Source organism: Mytilus trossulus, chromosome 5 (genome assembly GCF_036588685.1).
Source record: "Mytilus trossulus isolate FHL-02 chromosome 5, PNRI_Mtr1.1.1.hap1, whole genome shotgun sequence".
Lineage (NCBI taxonomy): Eukaryota > Metazoa > Mollusca > Bivalvia > Mytilida > Mytilidae > Mytilus > Mytilus trossulus.
The window spans coordinates 50569704-50596317 of NC_086377.1; the positions used below are offsets into that span (position 1 = coordinate 50569704).

At 32.3% G+C, this 26614-nt stretch overlaps 1 protein-coding gene across 1 annotated transcript; it reads right to left on the minus strand.

Annotated features, from left to right (window-relative positions):
• Positions 1-9746: 9746 nt before the first annotated feature.
• Positions 9747-14570, minus strand: LOC134718048 (uncharacterized). Its single transcript, XM_063580547.1, has 4 exons — positions 13932-14570; positions 13132-13271; positions 10656-10795; positions 9747-10117 (listed from the first exon to the last, which is right to left on the minus strand). Exons 1-4 carry the CDS (start codon positions 14568-14570, stop codon positions 9747-9749), a joined length of 1290 nt encoding a protein of 429 aa, XP_063436617.1.
• Between the last annotated feature and the right edge of the window lie 12044 nt (positions 14571-26614).

The window sequence follows — 26614 nt, forward strand, 5'->3', positions numbered from 1 at the left end:
CTTGACAGATATTCTCAAACAAGGACCAGTCCGCCTTGTCAAGTTTCCAACGTGGTACTCTCTGTTGGGCAAAATTAAAAAGATGTTCAAGTACTATTGGAAAATAATCACTTCCACATAGATCATCATGAACACGCCATGAATAATCCAGAAGCAGAGAGGGATCGCAAATAGTGATATCAATAGAAGAATAAGACCCGTTCCAGGATGAAGATGCGTATTAGATCCAGGGTTTCCCCTGGGTCAATTATTTTTTTCGCCACCTCTTTCGCCAAAACAAAATATTTTTCGCCACTTTATTATTTTTTTCGCCAAATAACATAACTATATTTTTCGTTTAAAATTTACATTTTGTTCTACCCCAACTTTTCTTATTGATTGGGCAACTATACTTTTAATAATAAAGAAGATATACGTCTTGGAATATAACAAAATTAATGGACATGTTTTGATTATATAATACCAGTATAGTTCGTAGGGAAAGTTTCTTTAAAAGAAAAATACCGATGTTCCCTTTTGTACTAAGAAGTTTTTTTTACAACAAAACACAAGCTTTTATCACATGAAATTGATCCCTCGTTTCATGTGTAGTCATTACATTGAAGGGCTACTCTCATTCGAGCCAACCTTTTGAATAGATTTCTTCATAACGACAGTTTTCTTTTCTTGACCATCGTAAATAAAAAAAAGTTGAGACGTATAACTAGGCTTGAAACACGTGTGTCACTCAAACAACTTTAAAAACGTCTTCCTTATCAGTTACCGATATTTAAGTCAAAGGATAATTAAAGTTTTAAATCCGAGATTTTCCTTGCTTTTGGACACCTAGGTATTGAGAAATGATGATGATAGTGTACATAAAAGTTAAGATAGCAAAACATTTTACACTTTAAAAGTCATGCAGTACTATTCTTAGTGTTATTTTTTTTTTAATTAATTTATGTTGCAAATATGTAGAAAATATTTCTTTCTTATTTGTCTATACAGTTACCAATGGTAAGGAGATTGAGACATAAATACAAATCTATACAGATATGATAAATAAATATAATGATTTATTTGCAAGCAGTGAACAATCATTTATCAAAATCAAATCAGATTCTTCTTAATATTTTATTCCTTTCAAATAGAAAGGTAATAAGGGTCTATAAACATATTACAATTTGATGGAAATTTGAAGAAAAAACACAATTTCTACATCATACGGTCACATATACGACAAAATTTATGACGATAAAAAACCTCCTGATCTGAGTTCTAATCTCCTGACCAAAATTTCCAAATCTCCTGATTTGAGTTTCATAGTCCTTCACATGTATATTTAGACCTGATAGATGCATTTAAAGGTAAAGTATTGACTTTATTAGAAAGCCATTAATCTTTTCCATAGGTGGGGGGTCAAAAAATTAGTGGCGTTCCACCCCCGCTGGATAATTTTTAATGGAATAGCCCTTAATTTGTTTCTATAATTTGCCCCGATAGGAAACATGTAGAGTAATTCAAACAAAAAATCTTGCGTGTTAATTTACTAAAAACAAATAGGAAGGATCTAAACCAATAGAAAAATATCAATTCACAGGCCCTTGGTGTTGACATGGCATGGGTACTTAAAAAAGAAATGATCAGAGCTTTCTGTATTTTTCAATATGTTAGATCTACAGTTTAAGGTTGCAATAGAAAATATCAAGACAATGGTTTAGTTTAAAACATCCAATCTCTGATGAAATACCTTTTTAGAATAATACAAAGCTACAGTTGCAAACTTTTCAGCACTTTGATTTTACATAAAGTTTCTTCAAAAATGTTATTACAATAGCAAAGGATAAAATAATCAAGGATTCGTCGAAAAGAGCAATTAAAAAAATGCCAAATTGCATTGTAAAGATTGCTTCGCCTGTGTATCAAAAACTTCATCAACAGCTGTCAGAAAACAACTAAGAAAAGGCTGCCAGGCTTGGAAGCATTCTGCACAATCTGCATATTTATGAACACATTCTTGTATAACATTCTGCACCTGAATATATTCATTTCTATCTCACAGGTTTTTAATAGATTTTTAATGGGAATAGTAATTATCTTTTGTTTTTTTCAGATGAGTGGGAAAAAAATGGAAAAAAAAATTGAGAGCCAGATAACTTAAAATGATAATATTTATCTTGTCTTTTTGGTATTATTAATCAATGACTATTATTAAGTGTTGATAAATAATTTGTAAAACAGTCGAAAACAATTGGTACTTAGTACTCCTAAATAATCTTATTTTTTTAAGCGTTGCTCCTATTTAATTTTTTAGTAGAAATTTACATTGTCTGACCTAAAACAGAAATGTTAAACTGTAACATTTAAGAAATATTCTTGAAACTATTGAAGTGAAAGCTTCTTTAACATGATGAAAAAAAAAAGGTAGACAAGAACAGATCATTGTTATTCAATGACAGTTATTGTTATAACACAAGATAAGAGAGGAAAGAAGAGTCGATTTGAATTAAAATTTCTGTAAGATATATTGATTTTTTTTTTCAGGTGAAGGAATGGGTTGCCGAAGAGGATCCAAATATGTTAGTGTTATATTTACCAAAGAAAGGAAAAACAAATCCAAAACCACAACTCATTGTCAAAGGTAAAGTTTTGAAAATTAAATAACAACTGTAGTTTCCGAAATTTATGAAGAGTCAAGGATATCAGTATGATTGGGTTATACGAGAGAAATAAAATGCAGGTTCCTCTGGGTGACATAAGTCCAGAATTCTTTATACCTAACAATGCTGATAAAAGTAAACTGAGAGATGTGAAGAAAGTACTTATTGGAAGATTGATAATTGACAAACAAGTTTTTATTGGTTAGAAAAGAAACTTCCAACACATATACCCCACAGGTATTAATACTGACTCAGCCCACAAATTATTTTTATTGTAATCACTGTATTTTTCAGTCATTTCCCTTGCCTCTTGAAAACTACTAGTTGATTGCATTTTACCTTAATGTCATCAAAATATGCCATATGGTGGTTCTGTCATGGTATTCCTTCTGCTTAGTCTGAGTTTTTTTTTATTTCTTCGTTGGTATTTCTGGATCTTAATTAGATGGACAAATGACATCATTCTATCGTTCATTTCTACTTCATCTGATTTATCTGAAGGCATGGCTGTATCCCTGTTGGTAAGGTATGTTTCTGCCATAAACTAGGAAGAAAGGAGTCTTCTTTGTTGCCTTCTGCACACATGTTCTCGCAGCAAAAGCCAACTTGTTGTAGATATTGGTCCCAGTCATTTCCATACCTCCCGAGTGAGTTGCACATGGTATGGTTTAACCTTTCTGAGAGCCCATTGGTTTGAGGATAGTAAGGAGATGACACCTGGTGGTGTATATATAGCTTTAAACATAAGATTGAGTTCACCTTGTTACAAAATTCTCTGCCTCTATCATTGATGTCTTTAGGTGATGTTCCGTGTCGGCAAATCACTTCAATGATAAACTCAACAATATGGTGTGGATGCTTGGATGGAATTGCCTTAACCTCTGGGTAGTTCATGAAATAGTCTGTAAGGACTGCAATATGTTGTAATTGTCTGTGGTGTGAAGTGGACCCACAATATCATGTTTTTATAAATGCCTTTCTGTGGTAATCTTTTCTAATTAAGCCGATGCTTTAGTAACCTGTTCAGAATATAAATGTAACGTTATTATGTTTGGCTGATCCAGAACATTTGATAGGAGGGGAGAGGGGCGCCAATCCAAGTGATTTTCTATATAACAAAATAAAATATAAGCTCCCCAATCTGCCTAAGATTATTATAATAAGAGGATTCATTGCTATAAATTAAAATAAAACATAATTTCAAGTTTATGGTGCCCCTGCTAGTGGACGTTTCGTCCCCGAGGGTATCATCAGCACAGTAGTCAGTACTTCGGTGTTATGTGGTCATTTTTATAAATTTCCTGTTTACAAAACTTTGAATTTTTCGAGAAAAAAAACTAAGGATTTTCTTATCCCAGTCATATATTATTTATGTATGACTTGAAATCATAACTGTCTAAAGGTTATGAACATATTTGTTTAAAAAAAGTAACCTGATCATATTCATTTTTCAATGAGCAGTCTTGGCATCACAGATGTCTTTCCCACTTTGTGCCTCACTGAAGTACCAATATCAGTTATCAAAGCCTGTTTGCTGTCTTGAGATACAGGATACTTTCTGATGCAAGAGTAACATATTCCTTAAAGAAAGAGAAATAATTTACAATGATGCATGTTTATTATAAGTTATCTACGTTCATATCCGTAGATATGGGTATTTTAACACCCTGAAGTACCCCAGTACACCATGAGGCGTAGCCGAAGGGTGTACAGGGTACTGAAGGGTGTTAAAATACCCATATCTACGGATATGAACGTAGATAACGAATTTATCCCCGGTCTTAGTTCGAATCGGGCGAGTTTTATGGAAATTCGGGTACCAAGACTAACGTAAACACAACGTTTTTTTCATTATCTAAAAAAGTTTTACTGAAATTTGGAAATTTTACATATTTTTTACGGGGTGTAGGGTAGAACCCTACAGGTAGTCAAATATAAGATGTTTATAATACGGAGACAGAGAAACCGGATTGAGTCAAATTTGGCGCCAAATGTTGTTGGAGTTACGTCATAGATGGTTTGACGTCAACGTGGGTCATTTGCATAGCTATGTCAGTAGTCCCATTCCTTAAAAATATGTCAGTCAAGTGATGCATTTAATGAAATGAGTGTAAATGATCGGCATAATAGGACAAAATCTTAAATGAATTAAATATTTGATTACAAACATCATGAATAATCTACAGAATTCAATATTTCACAAGGAACAACCATGGAACGAAGGAAAACTTGCGTGAAGTTCCCGCGGGATAATGGTTAGCAACGTCCGGGTATATGGGTTAGCAACACCCAGGGGCTATGGGTTTTGTAACGACGTGCGTTAGCCAATCAAATTCCTAGATATATACTAAGCCGGGGATAAATGTATATATTATAAAGATTACACATAGTACCCAAAGATACGTAGGTAGTGCAGACAAAGAATTCTAATAAAAACTTTAGTAATTCTAAAACAGATGTCCTCCACTTAGTACATGTACATGTACATTTGCAGTAACTCTAATTATAATGGTAGGCTTGAAAGACAAAATACAAACTTTGTCTCAAGTCATTTTTCAGTTAAAACAAATTCATACCATAAAATCATGTACAGTGACTAAAATAATTTATTACATTATTATTTTATATAGGGACCTTAAGCTTGCACATGTAGATCATGTACAAATGAAAAACATTTGATAATTAAAATGTGTATTTACTGTATGAAACATAAAAAGCACATCAGAAACAAAATTCAAGTGTTATCTTGCAAATTGTTAACTTCTAAAAACAGTAAGCAGCATCAACCTCTCTGTACCAATCATTTTCCGACAGTTGGCATGATGCCAATTCATAACATTTGACGGTAAAAACCATTTTTATGCAGTTGAAAACATGTTTAACTTGCATTCTGTCAAAGAATAAATCTTCTCGAGTTAACACTTCTAGTTCAGTCTTTTTTACCTATTGCATCTTCTCGAGTTAACACTTCTTTGCATTTTGTCTTCAAGAAACTCATCTAAAAGAAAGTGACAACGTATCTTTAAAAGGATACAACATGTATAGTACATTTTCTAAGGTAGATGAACGTGCTGCAGGCGGATCATCCATTTTTGTGAAGGACAACGTCATTCATAGCACAGTCCAACTCACAACGGATCTGCAAGCAGTTGCAATTCGTTTATCATTAGACAAAACAATTACATTATGTTCGATATATATTCCACCTAATTCAATTATCGATAAAGCAAAACTCAAAAACCTCACTGATCAATTACCCTCACCATTTATACTTATGGGCGACTTCAATGCCCACAATCCATTATGGGGTAGCAAGACTCATAATGCCAAAGGTAAGATCATTGAGGACTTTGTCTCTCAAGAAGGATTATGCATTTTTAATGATGGATCTAATACGTATCTTCATCCTGGAAACGGGTCTTATTCTTCTATTGATATCACTATATGCGATCCCTCTCTGCTTCTGGATTATTCATGGCGTGTTCATGATGATCTATGTGGAAGTGATCATTTTCCAATAGTACTTGAACATCTTTTTAATTCTGCCCAACAGAGAGTACCACGTTGGAAACTTGACAAGGCGGACTGGTCCTTGTTTGAGAATCTCTGTCGAGCGGAACTTCAGTCAAAAATGTTTGAGACTGTGCAAGATCCAATTTTAACTTTTAATACAGTTCTAACGTCAATTGCTGACAGAACTATTCCTAAGACCTCGGCAAATCCAAAACATCCCAGTAAACCATGGTTTGATGACGCATGTGATCAAGCCATAGGTGACCGTAAAAAATCTGAAAGACGGTTCAATCAACAACCAACGACGGAAAACTTGAGTAATTTCCGTATTTTTCGCGCTAAGGCACGGCGGACTTGTAGGCAAGCCCGACGAACATCCTGGAAAAAAATTGTCTCGGGGATTACATCTCGCACTCCGATGACAAAAGTTTGGAATATGGTAAATAAAATAAAAGGTAAAAATTCTAAAGCCACTGTAAAACATTTGAAAGACGGCAATAATTTATTAACATCTGAAAAGGATATTGCCAACAAACTTGGTGAAATTTTTGCAAAGTCTTCTTCTTGTAACAACTACAGGGAAGACTTTAAAAAAGTTAAAAAACAAAAAGAAAAAAATAAATTAAACTTTAAATCAAAAAATGGTGAAAATTATAATAAACTATTTTCTCTTGAAGAACTTAAAACATCTCTGTCAAAAGCCCATGATACAGCTTGTGGGCCTGATAATATTCACTACCAACTCTTAAAACACTTGCCAGATTCCTCGCTAGAAGCTCTCTTGCAGCTCATGAATAACATCTGGGAATCTGGTGATTTACCATCAATCTGGAAGCTTGCAACCGTCGTGCCTATTCCAAAACCAAGTAAAGATCATACGGATCCTATTAATTATCGACCAATTGCTCTTACCAGTTGTGTCTGTAAAACACTCGAACGGATGGTCAATGATCGCCTTGTTTGGTTCCTGGAATCCAATGGGCTATTAGCCAATATCCAGTGTGGATTCCGACAGGGTCGCAGTACTCTTGATCATCTTGTTCGATTCGAATCATTTGTCCGTAATGGTTTTGCGAAAAATGAGCATGTGGTGTCGGTCTTTTTCGACCTTGAGAAGGCCTATGATACTGCATGGAAATATGGTATTTAAAAAGATCTATTTGATATGGGGTTGAAAGGCAATATGCCTAATTTTATTTCTAATTTTCTCTCTAACAGACAATTTAATGTTAGAGTTAATTCGACCATGTGTGATCTTTATGATCAAGAGATGGGTGTCCCTCATGGCAGTATTTTATCTGTTACATTATTTAGTCTTAAAATCAACAGCCTTGTTGAAGTTTTAAAAAGTAATATTGAAGGTTCATTGTACGTTGATGATTTTTTAATATGTTACAGAGGCAAAAATATGAATAACATTGAAAGACAATTACAATTATGTCTTGGAAGAATTGAAAAATGGGCCTCGGAAAATGGTTTTAAATTTTCCACTTCAAAAACGGTCGGAATGCATTTTTGTAACAAAAGAAAATTGCATCTTGAACTTTGTACGGCAAGCCAATTAAAATGGTTGATGAAACCAAATTTCTTGGTTTACTTTTCGATAAAAAGTTAACCTTTCTACCCCATATCAAAATGTTAAAAGCGAGATGTTTAACAGCTTTAGATATTTTAAAAGTTGTCGGCAGCACTGACTGGGGTGCTGATCGCAACATTTTACTCAATTTATATAGATCTCTTGTTAGATCTAAACTAGATTATGGCTCTATAGTGTATGGCTCTGCAAGGAAGTCCTACATACAGATTCTCGATGCTGTGCATCACCAAGGTTTGCGTCTCTGTCTTGGCGCATTTAAAACCTCACCAGTTGAGAGTCTGTATGTAGAGGCTGATGAGCACTCACTCACTGACAGACGTTTGAAGCTTGGACTTCAATATGCTGTCAAACTAAAAGCGCATTCAGATAATCCTGCCTACAGCTGTGTTTTTAATCCGATTTATGAAGATATTTTTGCAAAACATGAAAATAAAATTCCTCCGTTATGTTTACGTTTAAAACCACATTTAGCTTCTTTTGATTTAAAATCTGTTGCTCAAGTTCAAACTTGCAAATTTCCTCCAAGGGAACTTCCCAAACCAAAAATGATATTTGATCTCCGTGAACACAATAAAAATAAAACAAATCCTCTTTTAATTCAGCAACACTATGCTGAAATTAAAGCCGATTACTGTCTATACTGATGGATCAAAAGATGGTGATAGAGTTGCATCTGCTGCTGTCTTCAGGGACAGAGCTGCAACCCTCCGTTTGCCATCTGATGCATCCATCTTTACGGCTGAAGCAGAAGCAATAATTTTGGCTTTGAAATTTATTGCTTCTTCAGATAAATCCAAATTTATTATATGTTCGGATTCACTTTCATGCTTACAAGCTATACGAAATACTAAAATTAAAAACCCAACAATCCTGAAAATTTTATATGTAATGAGGAATTTAAAAATTCTTCTGAAAGAAATAATATTTCTATGGGTTCCGAGTCATGTTGGAATCCTTGGAAACACAGCTGTAGACCTGGAGGCAAAGAATGCCCTTGGTGACCCTCTATCTAACTGTGATATACCATATACTGATTTTAAATCTAATATTAGAGAATATGTTTTTAATATATTGAAAAATAAATAGAGTAAAAAAGACGATAATAAATTGCATGAAATTAAACCTAATTTAGGCAAACCTTTTGATAATATTATGTGCAGAAAAGATCAGTGTGTTATTACTAGATGTCGTATTGGTCATACTAGAATAACACACGAGAATCTTTTAAAAAATGAAAATGAACCACAATGTGTCCCTTGCAACTGCAAGTATACTATTAAACATGTTTTAATTAATTTATTGACTTTGCTGATATTCGTAAGAAGCATTTCAATGTCAATAATATGTATGATTTATTTAATAATGTTCCATTTACAAATATTGTTGCATTTTTAAAAGAAATTGGAATTTATTATAAAATATAAAAATGTTATTATATTTAAATCGATTTTAATTTTTATCACGTTATTTTACTGTTGATTTTTATTTGTATATAATCAATTTGCTTTAGTCAAGAATTTTAGTGTATTGAAGGACCTTTTGTCTTATTTTAAAAATATGCTTTAAATGGTAAAAATATTCGAATTAGCTCTCGCCGCGATATAGCCTTTTTGTGCTAATGCGGCGTAAAGCAACCAACAATCAATCAATCAATCAATCAAAGAAAATTACTACATGTGCTGTAAAAATGAAAAAAAAATATTACACAGATGGCTATTTTTTCATAAGAAAATGCTTGTGCCAATGCTTGAATGTGTTCTAAAAATAGAATTGCTTATTTCTAAAAAATAGAATCAAATATTTGCACTTTTGATGGTTTTCACAGAGCCCCTACATGGTAGCCTTCCAGATACATGTCACATAGCATTATATTTCGAAACTAGCTTCCGGACGATTTTTGGCATATTGCATGGTTTTCTCGTGGACAAGCTCTTAACATCATCTTCAGCATTGTGAGCATCATAAGAAAGGTTAATTAATGTGTCACACAACTTACATTATGAATATGAGCCAAGATTGGGAAAAGAAAGTTTAAACAATTTTAAAGTATCAACAAAGCCAACAATTTTGCTTTGAAAATCACCAAGCAAAGAACAATTATCTAAGGCATTGTACAAAACAGGACAATCATAATTATATATGTTATGACCAAAAATAACATTATTGGTTGATTTTTCTAAAAATGAAATAAAAACAGTCAGTCCTTCCTTTACGCCAACAGCTGGGACTATTTTGTCAAGTAAATATAAAGAACCATTTTGGAATGTCAATCCTGTAACCTCAGCTGCTTTAGGTGTTATTTCGCGGGCTGGTAGAATGTACTTAGAAAATGTTTCCAGACCTCTCCTTGCTGATATCTGTGTTATATGTTAATTTCTACCTGAAGAAAGAAATAAAGAAAATAATGAAATATATTTTACAGAATGGAAAAAATAAATTACTCCTACATGCTGTTTTTTTTGTACGAATTGTTGGTGACCTGCATGCTGATTTTGAGTGGTGTGATGTAATGGGAAAGATTTAGTAATATTCATCATGATTCAAAACATTACCTAGCCATATTCAAATGTACTTGTTCGAAACCAGGAGCCGTTAGTTTTTGCAATGACTATTTTTTGTGGTCTGTCTGAATGTGGAAATCATCAATGCTGCAAAATGCATGGTATCTCAGTGACACAAATTTTAACAAGAATCATTCATGCATAAAAAGGTCGAAGTGTCCTACCATGCTGTAGTACTAAAAGATGGAGTATTCTGGCTATAAAATATTGTGAAGTACTCTATGCAAAATGGACCTAAATGCAAGATTAAATATTGTCTTTTCTTTAATAAGGGTTTTGTTAATATAAGCTAATTTTTTACCTAGTCCTGTAGCTTCAATGTCATTTTTGATATATCAGGTTTACTGTCATTCTCTACTGGTTTGTTTTTAGGGGCAGGAATCTCCAAAATGTTCTCATCACTATCTTCAGTCACAGTGTCAATCATGGTATTGGACTGGTAACATACCCCCTCTCGTACCTGAAAAGTGGAACTAGACTGATTGCTGAAAATAAAAACTAGAGGCTCTAAAGAGCCTGTGTCGCTCACCTTGGTCTATGTGCATATTAAACAAAGGACACAAATGGATTCATGACAAAATTGTATTTTGGTGATGGTGATGTGTTTGAAGTTCTTACTTTACTGAACGATTTTGCTTCTTACAATTATATCTATCATGAACTTTGCCCATTAGTAACAGAGAACTATATTTGGTAAAAATTTACATAAATTTACCAAATTAATGAAAATTGACTATAAAGGGCAATAACTCCTTAAGGGGTCAATTGACCATTTAGGTCATGTTGACTTATTTGTAGATCTTACTTTGCTGAACATTATTGCTGTTTACAGTTTATCGCTATCTATAATAGTATTTAAGATAACCAAAAACGGCAAAATTTCTTTAAAAATTACCAATTGGAGGGCAGCAACCCAACAACCAGTTGTCCAATTCATCTGAAAAATTCAGGGCAGATAGATATTGACTTGATTAACAATTTGACTTCTTGTCAGATTTGCTCTAGATGCTTTGGTTTCATAGTTATAAGCAAAAAACTGCATTTTACCCCTATGTTCTATTTTTAGCCGTGGCGGCCATCTTGGTTGAATGGCCAGGTCATCGGACACATTTTTCAAACTAGATACCCCAAAGATGATTGTGGCCTAGTAGTTTCAGTGGAGATTTTGTAAAAGATTACTTAGATTTATGAAAAATGGTTAAAGATTGACTATAAAGGGCAACAACTCCTAAAGGGGTCAACTGACCATTTTGGTCATGTTGACTTATTTGTAGATCTTACTTTGCTGAACATTATTGCTGTTTACAATTTATCTCTATCTATAATAATATTCAAGATAATAACCAAAAACAGCAAAATTTCCTCAAAATTACCAATTCAGGGGCAGCAACCCAACAACCGATTGACCGATTCATCTGAAAATTTCAGGGCAGATAGTTCTCGACCTGATAAACATTTTTATCTCATGTCAGATTTCCTCAAAATGCTTTGGTTTTTGAGTTATAAGCCAAAAACTGCATTTTACCCCTATGTTCTATTTTTAGCGGTGGCGGCCATCTTGGTTGGTTGACCAGGTCACGCCACACATTTTTTAAACTAGATACCCCAAAGATGATTGTGGCCAAGTTTGGATTAATTTGGCCAAGTAGTTTTAGAGGAGAAGATTTTTGTAAAAGATTACTTTAATTTACGAAAAATGGTTAAAAATTGACTATAAAGGGCAATAACTCCTAAACGGGTCAACTGACCATTTTGGTCATGTTGACTTATTTGTAGATCTTACTTTGCTGAACATTATTGCTGTTTATAGTTTATCTCTATCTATAATAATATTCAAGATAATAACCAAAAACAGCAAAATTTCTTCAAAATTACCAATTCAGGGGCAGCAACCCAACAACCGATTGACCGATTCATCTGAAAATTTCAGGGCAGATAGATCTTGACCTGATAAACATTTTTACCCCATGTCAGATTTGCTCTAAATGCTTTGGTTTTTGAGTTATAAGCCAAAAACTGCATTTTACCCCTATGTTCTATTTTTAGCCGTGGCGGCCATCTTGGTTGGTTGACCGGGTCACGCCACACATTTTTTAAACTAGATACCCCAATGATGATTGTGGCCAAGTTTGGTTTAATTTGGCCCAGTAGTTTCAGAGGAGAAGATTTTTGTAAAAGTTAACGACGACGGACGACGACGACGGACGACGACGACGGACGACGGACGCCAAGTGATGAGAAAAGCTCACTTGGCCCTTCGGGCCAGGTGAGCTAAAAAGGATAAAAATTTAGAAGGGCTTTATGTTCAATCCACTTTTAAAAAATGACCTTAACATTTTGGTAACTGACCTTAAAATTAGTATTCCTAACTGATCTAAAGTCTTAAATGATGGATGAATTAGAATATGAATGTTATAATGCTCCCTGATGAAGGCCGTAATTTAATTTATAATTGTTAACTTTTATACATTGCGACTTGGATTGAGTTTATTGTTGTCTCATTGGCACTCATATCACATCTTGCTTAATAATTTTATAGTTATATAATAATTTTAAGGGTATCCATTGCACTATCACACATAGCTTTTTAGAATCTAAGCATATTTTTTTATCCAGTGATCACATTATCTAGAATGAAGAAAACAGTTTGTAAGTTTAAATTAAACCACATTCATTGAATGTGATAGCTGGAAATACATTTTTTATATATCTCCTCATGTTACCATCAAGTCTGCAAGTGAAAAATTTAAATTATATTCAAACTCACTAACTGGGTAATATATGTCCACAAAGAATGTGGTGCAAACTATATAACACTTACCGACTGGCTTTCAATGAAATTCTACGAAGTTTTGCCTCAGATGTAATGGCTACGGCGTTTTGCTTTCTGGTCTGTTTGTCTCTTAGGGTTGCAAGTTTTCTTGTGAAAAGTCCTGGTGACAATCCACTTGACACATTAACCTGAAATCATAAGACAGTATGGTGTTCATTGCTATTTACATATATATATATAACATGTGAAAACTATAAGACAACATGAAAACATAAACAATAGATAAACAACAAAGCAGCTTATTTTTGAAACTATAATTACATATACTTAAATTCTTTTTGATGCCATGATGGTCTTTGATTAAAAAAACAATCCAAAAAAAAAGACCTCTTTGATTTTAATGGCTTACTTTGTGACAAGTTTCAATGCCTTAAACTCAGAATATCATACTTACTTTTATTAAATTAAAAATCTTCGAAATCCAAGGTAGTTACATTTCTTATATAAAAAAAAGGACACAATAAGAGACTTAATGAGTTTTAATTTCACTATTTGAAAAGAAACTTATTTGCAGAAAATACTTATAAATATCTCTTATATGTTATACAGATGCATGCATAAAGTCAGAAGAAAAACATCATAAAATAAATATAAGAAGTACTGTTATCGAGCTCACAAAAGAATATCCCACTCAACTCTGGTGGAAAAAAAACCAATGAGCTGGATTATCTCCCTTTTTATATATTATATATTTTCTTCCTTTCATGAACTGTTTTAGTACATATAAATTGGAAATAACTAGTAAAAACAAAGTAAACGAATTTCAACAATCAACATGCTTTTCTTACATCTACTGTGTATCTGTGCCCTGTATTTTTCTGAGCAACAGCTGCAGCGACACGGTATGCAAGACTTCTAGACCCACCATAGAACCTGTTCTTCGGTGCTTTGGCTGCAACACTTTTATTAAAACTCTCATTACTCTGAGTACTTCCTAAATTGGCTAACTTTTCTGAATTTAATATATATTTTTGAAATAATGTTGTCAATGATTCTTGTAATGCCTTATCCTGTAAAGGTTTACCAAAAGGTGAAGATTTGTACTTGATGCTTGGATCTGCAATAAATCTACACCAATCTGTGGAACAGAAACTATGATCTCCAAAGGGGTGTTTGGATAAAGCATTTAAGTTTTCTTCAATCTTTTTTGGCTGTCCTTTACCATGAGCAATTAGATAATTGAAGCATTTCATTATATAACTGATGACTTTAGGTGATAGAGTTGAATGTTTGTTTTTGAGCTCATACAGACGATTTCTAATGTTTTTTTTCATATGGTTGCTATCTGATAGTTTTACAATTGTTGGATCTACTTTTGCACGTAGTCTGGCAATGGTTGTAGTGTCTTCATCTCCAATAATTGCAGTTATTTTAGCATCCTTTGACCGTGACTCCTTGACCATATCGACAACCATATCGGGTTCCATGGCTTTAGCACTTCCTGTAAATTCTTATAACATTTATGAACTCTAGGAATATTACCTGATGTCCCTGCTCTCTGGCAAATTCGACATGCTTTAGATCTCCACTTGTAGTTGATTACTTTTCCAGTTTTCGAACCAATCATGGAGCAGTGTCCTGTTTGAAATGAATATTAAATAAATATGATTATTCAAGAAAACTTATTAACAAACTCAATCAACTGACAGTGTATCCATTTAAACTCATTTTTGCAAGTGTTGTAACTGTTGTAAAGTATGTTCATTATGAATTAATAATTCTAATATGATTTGCATATCCACAAATACTTGAATGTGATTGGTCCACTAGTTTCTTTTCAAGGTTAACACTTCGATAAACCATGTTGCCGAAACTACTCACGTTGCCTATGCAAACATAACGTTGACGTGTATTCATTACCGAGCTAACACATCAATAACCTCTAGAAAAAAGGAGTTTAATCCTATAATAAATCCAATGATGTATCCTCCAACAAAAAAATGATCAAATACTTCTGTCACGAAAAGATGAATTCTAAGATCATTACTCAGAAACAAAAAATTGGAAATACTTGCAAATCAAAGGGAAGCTTACTCTAATGATGCTTAGCATAATGTCTTAAATTTTACTTTAATTGATCAATTGAGTTATCGTACAACAAAAGAAATGCTGACAGACAAGGTGGACATACAAACTGATTACTATAGGGTATCGTTTACAAATTTTGGGTCCTCATTAAGCATATCATAAAAACTGCATGTTTTGTATTATACATTGTGTACATGTATACATTTGTATTTATTTATTTTTTCAAACGCCAGATTAATCATTAGTCAAAATCTGGATAAAAGGGTTCACCTGTCAGGCTGTCAAAAGATCTGCCACTGCCTCTTCTTTGCCATGCAGCATCAACCGAGATTAACATTGTCATTGCCATCAGATCTGAAGGGAAATAATTATACAAACTATAAAATAAAATATTTTAAAACAAAATATATAGCTTAACAAGATTGTGATTAAATATATTTAACACAGCATATAAGATTTCTGACACAGAATGAATGTGTTGAGCACTATTATTAATGCCTTTTAATAAAAGGAATACACATTCATTTACATAGCTACATTAAAATGATAGAACATTTAAAATTAATAATGATCAAGAGTTATCTGTCTTTATAAAAAAGAAGATATGGTATGATTGCCAATGAGACAACTATCCACAAAAGACCAAAATGACACCGAAGGTGACTGAACGGCCACTGTACGGCCTTCAACAATGAGCAAAGCCCATACTGCATAGTCAGCTATAAAAGGCCCCGATAAGACATTGTAAACAATTCAAACGAGAAAACTTTGCATGTTTAAAGTAAGTGTATGGAAACAAAACAAAAATAACTACATCTATATAAAGTAAGTTCAATTATCTCCCTTTAAATATGTAAATCAACTGTGTAATGTTTCATTAATATTGCTAGTCATTTAGGAGGAGTACTAGTTGTGCTTACATGTACAAGACCTACAATGTATATTGTGGGATATTTAAACTAAGTAATTGCAATTATCTCCCTTGATAAAAATTCTGAAAAGAAATATCCTCTTTCATGCACATCCTCAGGTGGTGACAACAACTGTGTGAAGTTTCATCATTATTGATTGAACCGTTTAGAAGTAATTGTGCTTACAAGATTTTTTGCCATTTATTGCTATATAAAACTAAATAAATTAAATTACCTCCCTTGAAATAATTCTAACCAAAAATATTTTCCTTCATGCACAGCCTCAGGTTGTGTACGTACTATAACTGTGTCAAGTTTCATTAATATTGGTCCATCCCTAATGGAGGAGTTGGCCTTATGAGAAATATGGGCAGACAACATAAAACATAAATTATCCTGCAATGACGCCTTTTTGCGACCTTATTAAGCTGACCGTGCGAGGGCTTCACAGCCAGTCAAGGTGGTTAATCACCCCCATCATCATCACCTAATGAAACGTATAGTGTTATTACATGAAGTTGTATCAGCCAGGTCATTCTGGTACATTATAATGTTAAGGAATGAAATGGAATGTAGATGTTTTTGTGCTTGCTACAAAACATGCTGAAAGCTGGCCTTTCCTTGTTTTTTTTTAAAGATTGCCAAATAAGTTTTATATTTTCGGAAAAGGAATATGTATTGTACATTTATTTTCAAAGAATAATATTTTAGATCATGAATATGGATATTTTTCATATCATTGTATACATGTTGAAATAGGAGTGATAAACTAATAATTATGATCATACTCTCTGGTCATTTCTTTTTCTTTTTCTGTCCACTCTTCCATTGACTCATCTGAGTGCAACAGATTCAATGACATCTCCAACTTCTCTTATTCTGCTATCAATCATGCAGTGGCTGAATGTAGGGATATTAAGAATGGAAAGAAGGCCATTCATCTGGTGTTCTCCAAGTCAAAGAGCAATAGCAGCTAAAATATATTTAAAAAACATGTAAATCTTAATTATATTTTTTAACTATTTATTGTAATTTTTTATAATTGATTATGCTATTTGAAACAATAGTATATACTAGAGATTACAGATAAGTTTTATGAAAATCAAAGTTGATTTGGAATAGTTATGAAAATTTTTAAAGGTGACATCTGAATTTAGTTGATCGGGATGAATTATGAAAAAGTGGTAAAATTTACTGAAAAATATAATATTGTTAAGAAATTAAGTTGGTTCAAGTTTACCTCAGATACAATTGTCATGAAATATTATAAATCTATCTTGATCAAATTACCGATTTTAGGCATCATCTATTACAATTTTCGGAAAAGTTGTCAAGTAAACAGTGAAATTTTAAAAAATCGTGATTAAAACCGTTGACAGTTTTGGTAATATATTCTATACAACTATCTTTAGAATATGGTTGATATAATGTAATATCAGAATGAATTATGAAAAAGGGGTAGAATTTACTAAAAATATATAATATTGTTAAAAGAAATTAAGTTGGTTCAAGTTTACTTCAGATACAATTGTCATTACATATTATAAATTTAACTTGATCAAATGACCGATTTAAGGTATCATCTATTACAATTATCGAAAAAGTTGACAAATTAACAGTGAAATTAAAAAAAAATCGTGATTAAAACCGTTGGCAGGTTTGGTAATATATTCTATACATATATTTAGAATATGGTCGTTATAATGTCATATCAGAATGAATAATGGAAAAGGGGTAGAATTTACTAAAAGATATATTGTTAAAAGAAATTAAGTTGGTTCAAGTTTACTTCAGATACAGTTGTCATTACATATTATAAACTTATCTTGATCAAATGACCGATTTAAGGTATCATCTATGACAATTATCGAAAAAGTTGTCAAATTTACAGTGAAATTTAAAAAAAATCGTGATTAAAACCGTTGACAGGTTTGGTAATATATTCTATACAACTATCTTTAGAATATGGTCGATATAATGTCATATCAGAATGAATTATGAAAAAGGGGTAGAATTTACTAAAAGATATAATATTGTTAAAAGAAATTAAGTTGGTTCAAGTTTACTTCAGATACAATTGTCATTCCATATTATAAATTTAATTTGATTTAATGACCGATTTAAGGTATCATCTATTACAATTATCGAAAAAGTTGTCAAATTTAGCGTGAAATTTTTAAAAATCGTGATTAAAACGGTTGACAGGTTTGGTAATATATTCTATACAACTATCTTTAGAATATGGTCGTTATAATGTCATATCAGAATGAATTATCAAAAAGGGGTAAAATTTAATAAAAAATATAATATTGTTAAAAGAAACTAAGTTGGTTCAAGTTTACTTCAGATATTAATGTCATTACATATTATTAATTTATCCTGATCAAATGACCTATTTAAGGTATCATCTATTACAATTATCGAAAAAGTTGTCAAATTAACAGTGAAATTTTAAAATAAATTTGATTAAAACCGTTGACAGGTTTGGTAATATATTCTATACAACTATCTTTAGAATATGGTCGATATAATGTCATTTCAGAATGAATTATCAAAAAGGGGTAGAATTTAATAAAAAATATAATATTGTTAAAAGAAATTAAGTTGCTTCGAGTTTACTTCAGATACAGTTGTCATTACATATTATAAACTTATCTTGATCAAATGACCGATTTAAGGTATCATCTATTAAAATTATCGAAATAGATGTCAAATTTACAGTGAAATTAAAAAAAATCGTGATTAAAACCGTTGACAGGTTTAGAATATGGTCGATATAATGTCATATCAGAATGAATTATGAAAAAGGGGTAGAATTTACTAAAAGATATAATATTGTTAAAAGAAATTAAGTTGGTTCAAGTTTACTTCAGATACAATTGTCATTCCATATTATAAATTTAATTTGATTTAATGACCGATTTTAGGTATCATCTATGACAATTATCGAAAAAGTTGTCAAATTTAGCGTGAAATTTAAAAAAAAATCGTGATTAAAACGGTTGACAGGTTTGGTAATATATTATATAGAACTATCTTTAGAATATGGTCGATATAATGTAATATCAGAATGAATTATGAAAAAGTGGTAAAATTTACTAAAAAATATAATATTGTTAAAAGAAATTAAGTTGGTTCAAGTTTACTTCAGATACAATTGTCATTACATATTATAAATTTATCTTGATCAAATGACCGATTAAAGATATCATCTATTACAATTATCGAAAAATTTGTCAAGTTTACAGTGAAATTTAAAAAAAAAATCTTGATTAAAACCGTTGGCAGGTTTGGTAATATATTCTATACAACTACAACACTTTTCTTCAAGGACACTTTGCTTGATCCTTTGATAACGTTAAAAGACATCGTGAAGATGGAGCCGCCTAGACCGTCAATAGAGGTCCGTATCCTAGATTCAACCAAGTTGTAAAGTCATATCTAGGACAGCTCAACAGCTGGACGTTGATAGGCGTTACTATGTGTAACAGCTACGGGATGTGAGGTAGGATTAACCTAATGAATTATATGACCATAGCAATTTGAGAGTTATTTCCTTCTGTGTATAGTTTGTCCTTCCTTGTCGGGTTGATGTCTTTAAAGGGGAAATAATCTGTGTAGTAGTAGTTAATTGGAAATTCAGGGCGGTATTAATAAATTTGTCTTGATGGACAGTAGTTGATAGACAATTTTGTGTTTTTTAACTGGTAGTATTTAGTTTTTATTTTGGCTAAGTAAGTCAGAGTAGGATAACAAAAAATTATGAGCTGTTAAGTTGTAGGTTTAACCATTGTTCCCATATTGTGGAAAGGTTACCAATCTATTAAGTTTTGCTGTTAACTTCAGTTTAATAAATCTCGATTTGCCGTTTTATAGGCAAAATTGTTGAAATACAACACTTTTATATAAATATTACACATGAACATAACATGTTGTCATTTATGTTACCATCTGTATACGTCATGCATTTAATAAAAGAACAGTGTTTCAATCTACCTCACCAATTGATGGATATATATAATTTGCTGTCAAAAAGCAAACACAACAAATAAGTATGTTCTTTTTTTTTAACATTTTTCATAAATTATAAAAATAATCTACAAGAAAAGTAGACATATGTGGGATGCAATTTCCCTTAAAATATCTATTTCCAAGAGACAAAACTCCTGTAAACATATTTTATTGATCTTGTATTGCTAATTATTTTAATAGCCTGTTAAGTTTCTCTTTATCTTCTTTAGTTTTTGTCAAAGAACAAAAGAGAAAAAGATTGCAAAATTTACGAGAAAGTTGTTAAAAATAATTGACTATAAAGGGCAACAACTCCTAAAGGGGTCCTTTGAAAATCTTACTATTCTCTTTATACATATAGCTCTTCTTGTATTAAAATATTTAATTTGTAAATAAGAAATATATAAAAATATATAAATAAAAATTACTGCAGACGTAACACATAACTTTCTGCATTAACATTTTTTTCTTTTATGAATGTCTCAGAAAAAAAGAGAATTGATTTTCTGGAAGTTGAAAAAGAAATCTTAGAAGTGGCATATGAAAAAGGGATGAAAAACACCAGCAGAAACTATCACGATGCCTTAAAGAGTGTTGCTGAGAGGTTGGCTTGTTCTGAGGACAGATTAAAGGTAAAAAATACACAAAAAAATAACGTTTAATTGAAACAATTGGTAAAAAAAATTTGAATTGCAAGATAACAATTTTTAGCTTCGTTGAACTATTTGAAAAATGTTGATAACTTTATAATATTCTTTTTTTTTTTTATTATATTGCTGTTGTTACATTACCAGGGACTATATCGGGTCCAGAGTATTTAAAAAAGCTTCCCCAGATGACTAAAGGAAAAACAGCAACAGAACAAGTCAAATAAATTAAACTAGACCCACAAATGAATATGATCAAAGATGAAGCTGTATTTCACACTCTGCAATCGATTTCGTAGTCCGTAAGTATAGATATATATAAAAAGTGTACGCATAGTTTATTTTAGTTCTTGTTAAATCAGAATCGGTTGAAAACTGATAATTGAAATTATAAAAGGGTCAAGATTTCCATTTTACTGGCTTATTAATTTTATTTCATAATTACATGGTGGAAAAGCAAATTTTAAATGTTTATTAAATACAATTAAAATACTACCGAAACGACATGAGTCATACTGCTGACATCGTCCTAGGTATCTAATGATTAAGAAAGAATCTTCTAATATGATGAAAATACATGTTTTGTTACCCACATACCTGTATGTGATGTTATATTTATTTCAATAATCTGTGCAGTGTAAACATTGATTCGAACATTGGAAGCCGATTTCTGACAATGTATTCAACACTTTTATAAATAAGATAGGAGATAAACAAACATTTTATGTCACAAGGAAGAAACCATGGCACTCACATCATGAATAGTTGCTTCCAAACATGATTCTTTTCAATACTATAGGCAAGGACACTGTAGATATTTCTTTTAATTTTTATGCAGTTATACTTGTACTAATGGCAGTAACATGCTATAATATAACAGAACTTAGATTTTTTCTATATTGCCATCATCTACTTTGAATGATTTCTTTTATAAAGATAAACATGCCAAGTACAATCATCGTAACAATTTGTTTTTGTATTTGCAGGTAGTCATTTTAAAAAACAGAACTGAAACCACAACGATTAACACTTAAGGAGGATGTTAGGAAGTTGTTTAACTTATGTTATGGTGGAGTACGTTTTATAAAATTGCATTTGAGAGGAAAGAATACATCCTTTTAACATACTCATATAGATTTATCATGTTTATTTCATTTTCATAGTTAAATGCAGAAAACCTAGACTTTTAAAAACCCTTTAGATGCATTTTTACTTTTTGGCTCCAAACTATGTTGCAGTCTTTTATTAATGCACAATTTCTAATAATGTTGTAACTAATCAGGTTTAAAAACTTTTTCATAAAGATTTATATAAAAAATCACTAAAACAAGAGAGGGGTAAAATATACAAAAGGATCATTCAAGCGTTCAAGTCATGAATTAACTGACAACAACATGGCTAAAAAAGAAAAACAGAGGCTCTCAAGAGCCTGAATCGCTCACCTTAATTTTTTTGGTTAAATCTCTCATCAATGATTATTTTGGCTTTTCAATTTAATTAAATGTTCTTTGAATCGTCCTATTTTCTTTAAAAGCAAAAAAAAAAAATCATTTTCTCCTATGTTCTTTTTTAGCCATAGGAGCTATGTTTCTTGGCATACAAGGAAATAAAATATAAAAATTATACTGAAATTGATACAGCAGTTTCAAAGGAGAAGACTTTTTTAAAGTAAGTCAACATGATGAACAAATTGTGAAAAAAAGTCTTTAAAGGGTAATAACTGCTTGAGGGGTCAATTGACAATTTTATTATGCCATCACTTGGCGTCCGTCGTCGTAAACTATTTCAAGAATTTCTCAGGTGATCTAAAAACACGATGTGACAGAATACTATATAGAATATAAAAGATTGATTGATTGTTGGTTGCTTATCGTCTAGTGGCAAATATTGCATGCATATTCAGGACGAGAACAAGTTCACCATAAATACATTAGGTAGGTTGATACAATAGAGGCCATCTGGGATGATGGTCGGGCAAATTTTGACTGCCACTGGAAAATGAGGGTATATTGGATAGGGACAGAACTTTGTATTGCAACCACCTACGGACCCCTCCAGGATTTATATAAAAGATAAAGTAAACATATTTGGGGCTATTGCATGTGTATAGGAAGGGTAAGTAGATCCTTCTACATATCACACTCAAATGAGTCACCAGGAAAGTAACTATAATGGATTTTTGTTTTTTGCTTTAGCCTCCGCTTCCTGTCTGGAAGGCATAATATGCAACAGGCCAGTGTTTCGATATCATTAAAAAAGAACACTATCCAGCCACTCAACCCTAATGCTCAGGAACTACATCTACATAGATCAAATGGTCATCATAACATCAGCTTCCAACGTATCAACAACATGCGGAGTTAGTGATATAGCAGAGGAGTACAGAACTCCGGCTGATGAATTGGCTAAACCGCCTCAACTCAAGCAGTTGTGCCTATTGAGTTGGCAAAAAAGACCAATCCTGACCAAGTTATCTCTATGAAAGACAAAGTTATGAGAATAAGCATTCCTTGTTACAAATGATAAGATTTGTTGTTTATACAGACAGGACCCATAGGTGGATTGAAATTGTTAATCTATCTGCAAGGATTAATATGAACAGGAACATATAGTAGATTGATATCATCATAAAAAAGGAAAGAAAAGTTAAAATGACCACTCACTTCCTACAATAATTTGTTCATGGCTTTACAGGATTTAGGTGGCCTGTTGCATATTATGCCTCTGAGACAGCTTGTGCTTTTCAAATCTATAATTCTTTTTTGGTGATTGTTTAGTTAATGGTTTGACTGTAGACTATGTAAATATGGATGGTGCATCTACAAATAGGTTGTTTATGCACATGTAAAGCGAAGACTTGTGGAAGAGTATTTTTTTTTATCTGTCATTTTTGAAAGGGACCATCAAATTTGTATATTACAAGATATAAAGCATGTGCTAAAAACATTGAGAATAATTTGGAGTCAAGAAAATAAATCAAACTCAGGACGTTGCCTTATAAACTACTCTGTCCTTATTGGTTGGAGTCATTAGGAAGAAGTCTATAGACGAAACGCGCGTCTGGCGTATAAAATTATAATCCTGGTACTTTTGATAACTATTTACACCACTGGGTCGATGCCACTGCTGGTGGACGTTTCGTCCCCGAGGGTATCACCAACCCAGTAGTCAGCACTTCGGTGTTGACATGAATATCAATTATATGGTCATTTTTATAAATTTTCTGTTTACAAAACTTTGAATTTTTTCGAAAAACTAAGTATTTTCTTACCCCAGGAGTAGATTACCTTAGCCGTATTTGGCACAACTTTTTGGAATTTTGGGTCCTCAATGCTCCTAAACTTTGTATTTGTTTTGGCTTTTTAACTATTTTGATCTGAGCGTCACTGATGAGTCTTATGTAGACGAAACGCGCGTCTGGCGTATAAAATTATAATCCTGGTACGTTTGATAACTATTTACACCACTGGGTCGATGCCACTGCTGGTGGACGTCCCCGAGGGTATCACCAACCCAGTAGTCAGCACTTCGGTGTTGACATGAATATCAATTATATGGTCATTTTTATAAATTTTCTGTTTACAAAACTTTGAATTTTTCGAAAAACTAAGTATTTTCTTACCCAAGGAGTAGATTACCTTAGCCGTATTTGGCACAACTTTTTGGAATTTTGGGTCCTCAATGCTCCGTAACTTTGTATTTGTTTTGGCTTTTTAACTATTTTGATCTGAGCGTCACTGATGAGTCTTATGTAAAATTTTTGATACGTGAAAATATATCATATATTAATTTTTTTGTATTTGCAGCTCAATGCCAGTAAAGAGGCGAAGCGAGAAGTTGCACGGATAAGCACGCCATTGCAGCAAGATGACGGTCAAGAAGACCAGGATCAAGAACCGTCTGGCGTAGCAAACAGATTTACAGCGATCCCTACTGCCGATGATGAGGAGGAAGCAGATCAACCATCCAAAAAGAAAAAGGGTGCCATGGAAATGGCTTTGGACACATATCAAGTGTATCAAGACCACCTTCACAAATCTAATTTAGGCAAACCTTATAATAATATTATGTGCAGAAAAGATCAGTGTGTTATTACTAGATGTCGTATTGGTCATACTAGAATAACACACGAGTGTCTTATTGGTCATACTAGAATAATACACGAGTATCTTTTAAAAAAAGAAGATGAACCACAATGTGTTCCTTGCAACTGCAAGTATACTTTTAAACATGTTTTAATTAATTGTATTGACTTTGCTGATATTCGTAAGAAGCATTTCAATGTCAATAATATGTATGATTTATTCAATAATGTTCCATTTACAAATATTGTTTCTTTTTTTTAAAAGAAATTGGAATTTATTATAGAATATAAGATTGTTATTATATTTAAAAATCGATTTTAATTTTTATCACGTTATTTTACTGTTGAATTTTATTTGTTTATAATCAGTTTGCTTTAGTCAAGAATTTTAGTATATTGAAGGACTGTTTGTCTTATTTTAAAAGTATGCTTTAAATTGTAAAAAATATTCGAATTATCTTTCGCCGCGATATAGCCTTTTTGTGCTAATGCGGCGTAAAGCAACCAACAATCAATCAATGACAGACTCTGACCTATAGAAAACGAACTGTCCAACCCTCTCCTAACCCGGCACAGTGGTGTAATAGTACATCATAAGAACGAACTGCAAAAATTTTTCTTTGCTTATTATAATTAGGTCGTTCCTATTGTATTTCTTCTGATTATTATTTTTTTTCGCCACATTCTGAAATTTTTGTTTCGCAATATGTCACTTAGATATTTTAATAATTGTATCGTATAGTTTATACACTTAAATTTCACACTGCTAAGACGAACAATTTTCTATGTAAGATCCTGGAATCCAATGGGCTATTAGCCAATATCCAGTGTGGATTCCGACAGGGTCTCAGTACTCTTGATCATCTTGTTCGATTCGAATCATTTGTCCTTTATGGTTTTGCGAAAAATAAGCATGTGGTGTCGGTCTTTTTCGACCTTGAGAAGGCATATGATACTGCATGGAAATATGGTATTTTAAAAGATCTATTTGATATGAGGTTGAAAGGCAATATGCCTAATTTTATTTCTAATTTTCTCTCTAACAGACAATTTAATGTTAGAGTTAATTCGACCATGTCTGATCTTTATGATCAAGAGATGGGTGTCCTTCAGTGCAGTATTTTATCTGTTACATTATTTAGTCTTAAAATCAACAGCCTTGTTGAAGTTTTAAAAAGTAATATTGAAGATTCATTGTACGTTGATGATTTTTTAATATGTTACAGAGGCAAAAATATGAATAACATTGAAAGACAATTACAATTATGTCTTGGAAGAATTGAAAAATGGGCCTCGGAAAATGGTTTTAAATTTTCCACTTCAAAAACGGTCGGGATACATTTTTGTAACAAAAGAAAATTGCATCTTGATCCAGAACTAACTTTGTACGGCAACCCAATTTAAATGGTTGATGAAACCAAATTTTTTGGTTTACTTTTCGATAAAAAGTTAACCTTTCTACCCCATATCAAAATGTTAAAAGCGAGATGTTTAAAAGCTTTAGATATTTTAAAAGTTGTCGGCAGCACTAACTGGGGTGCTGATCGCAACATTTTACTCAATTTATATAGATCTCTTGTTAGATCTAAACTAGATTATGGCTCTATAGTGTATGGCTCTGCAAGAAAGTCCTACATACAGATTCTCGATGCCGTGCATCGCCAAGGTTTGCGTCTCTGTCTTGGCGCATTTAAAACCTCACCAGTTAAGAGTCTGTATGTAGAGGCTGATGAGCACTCACTCACTGACAGACGTTTGAAGCTTGGACTTCAATATGCTGTCAAACTAAA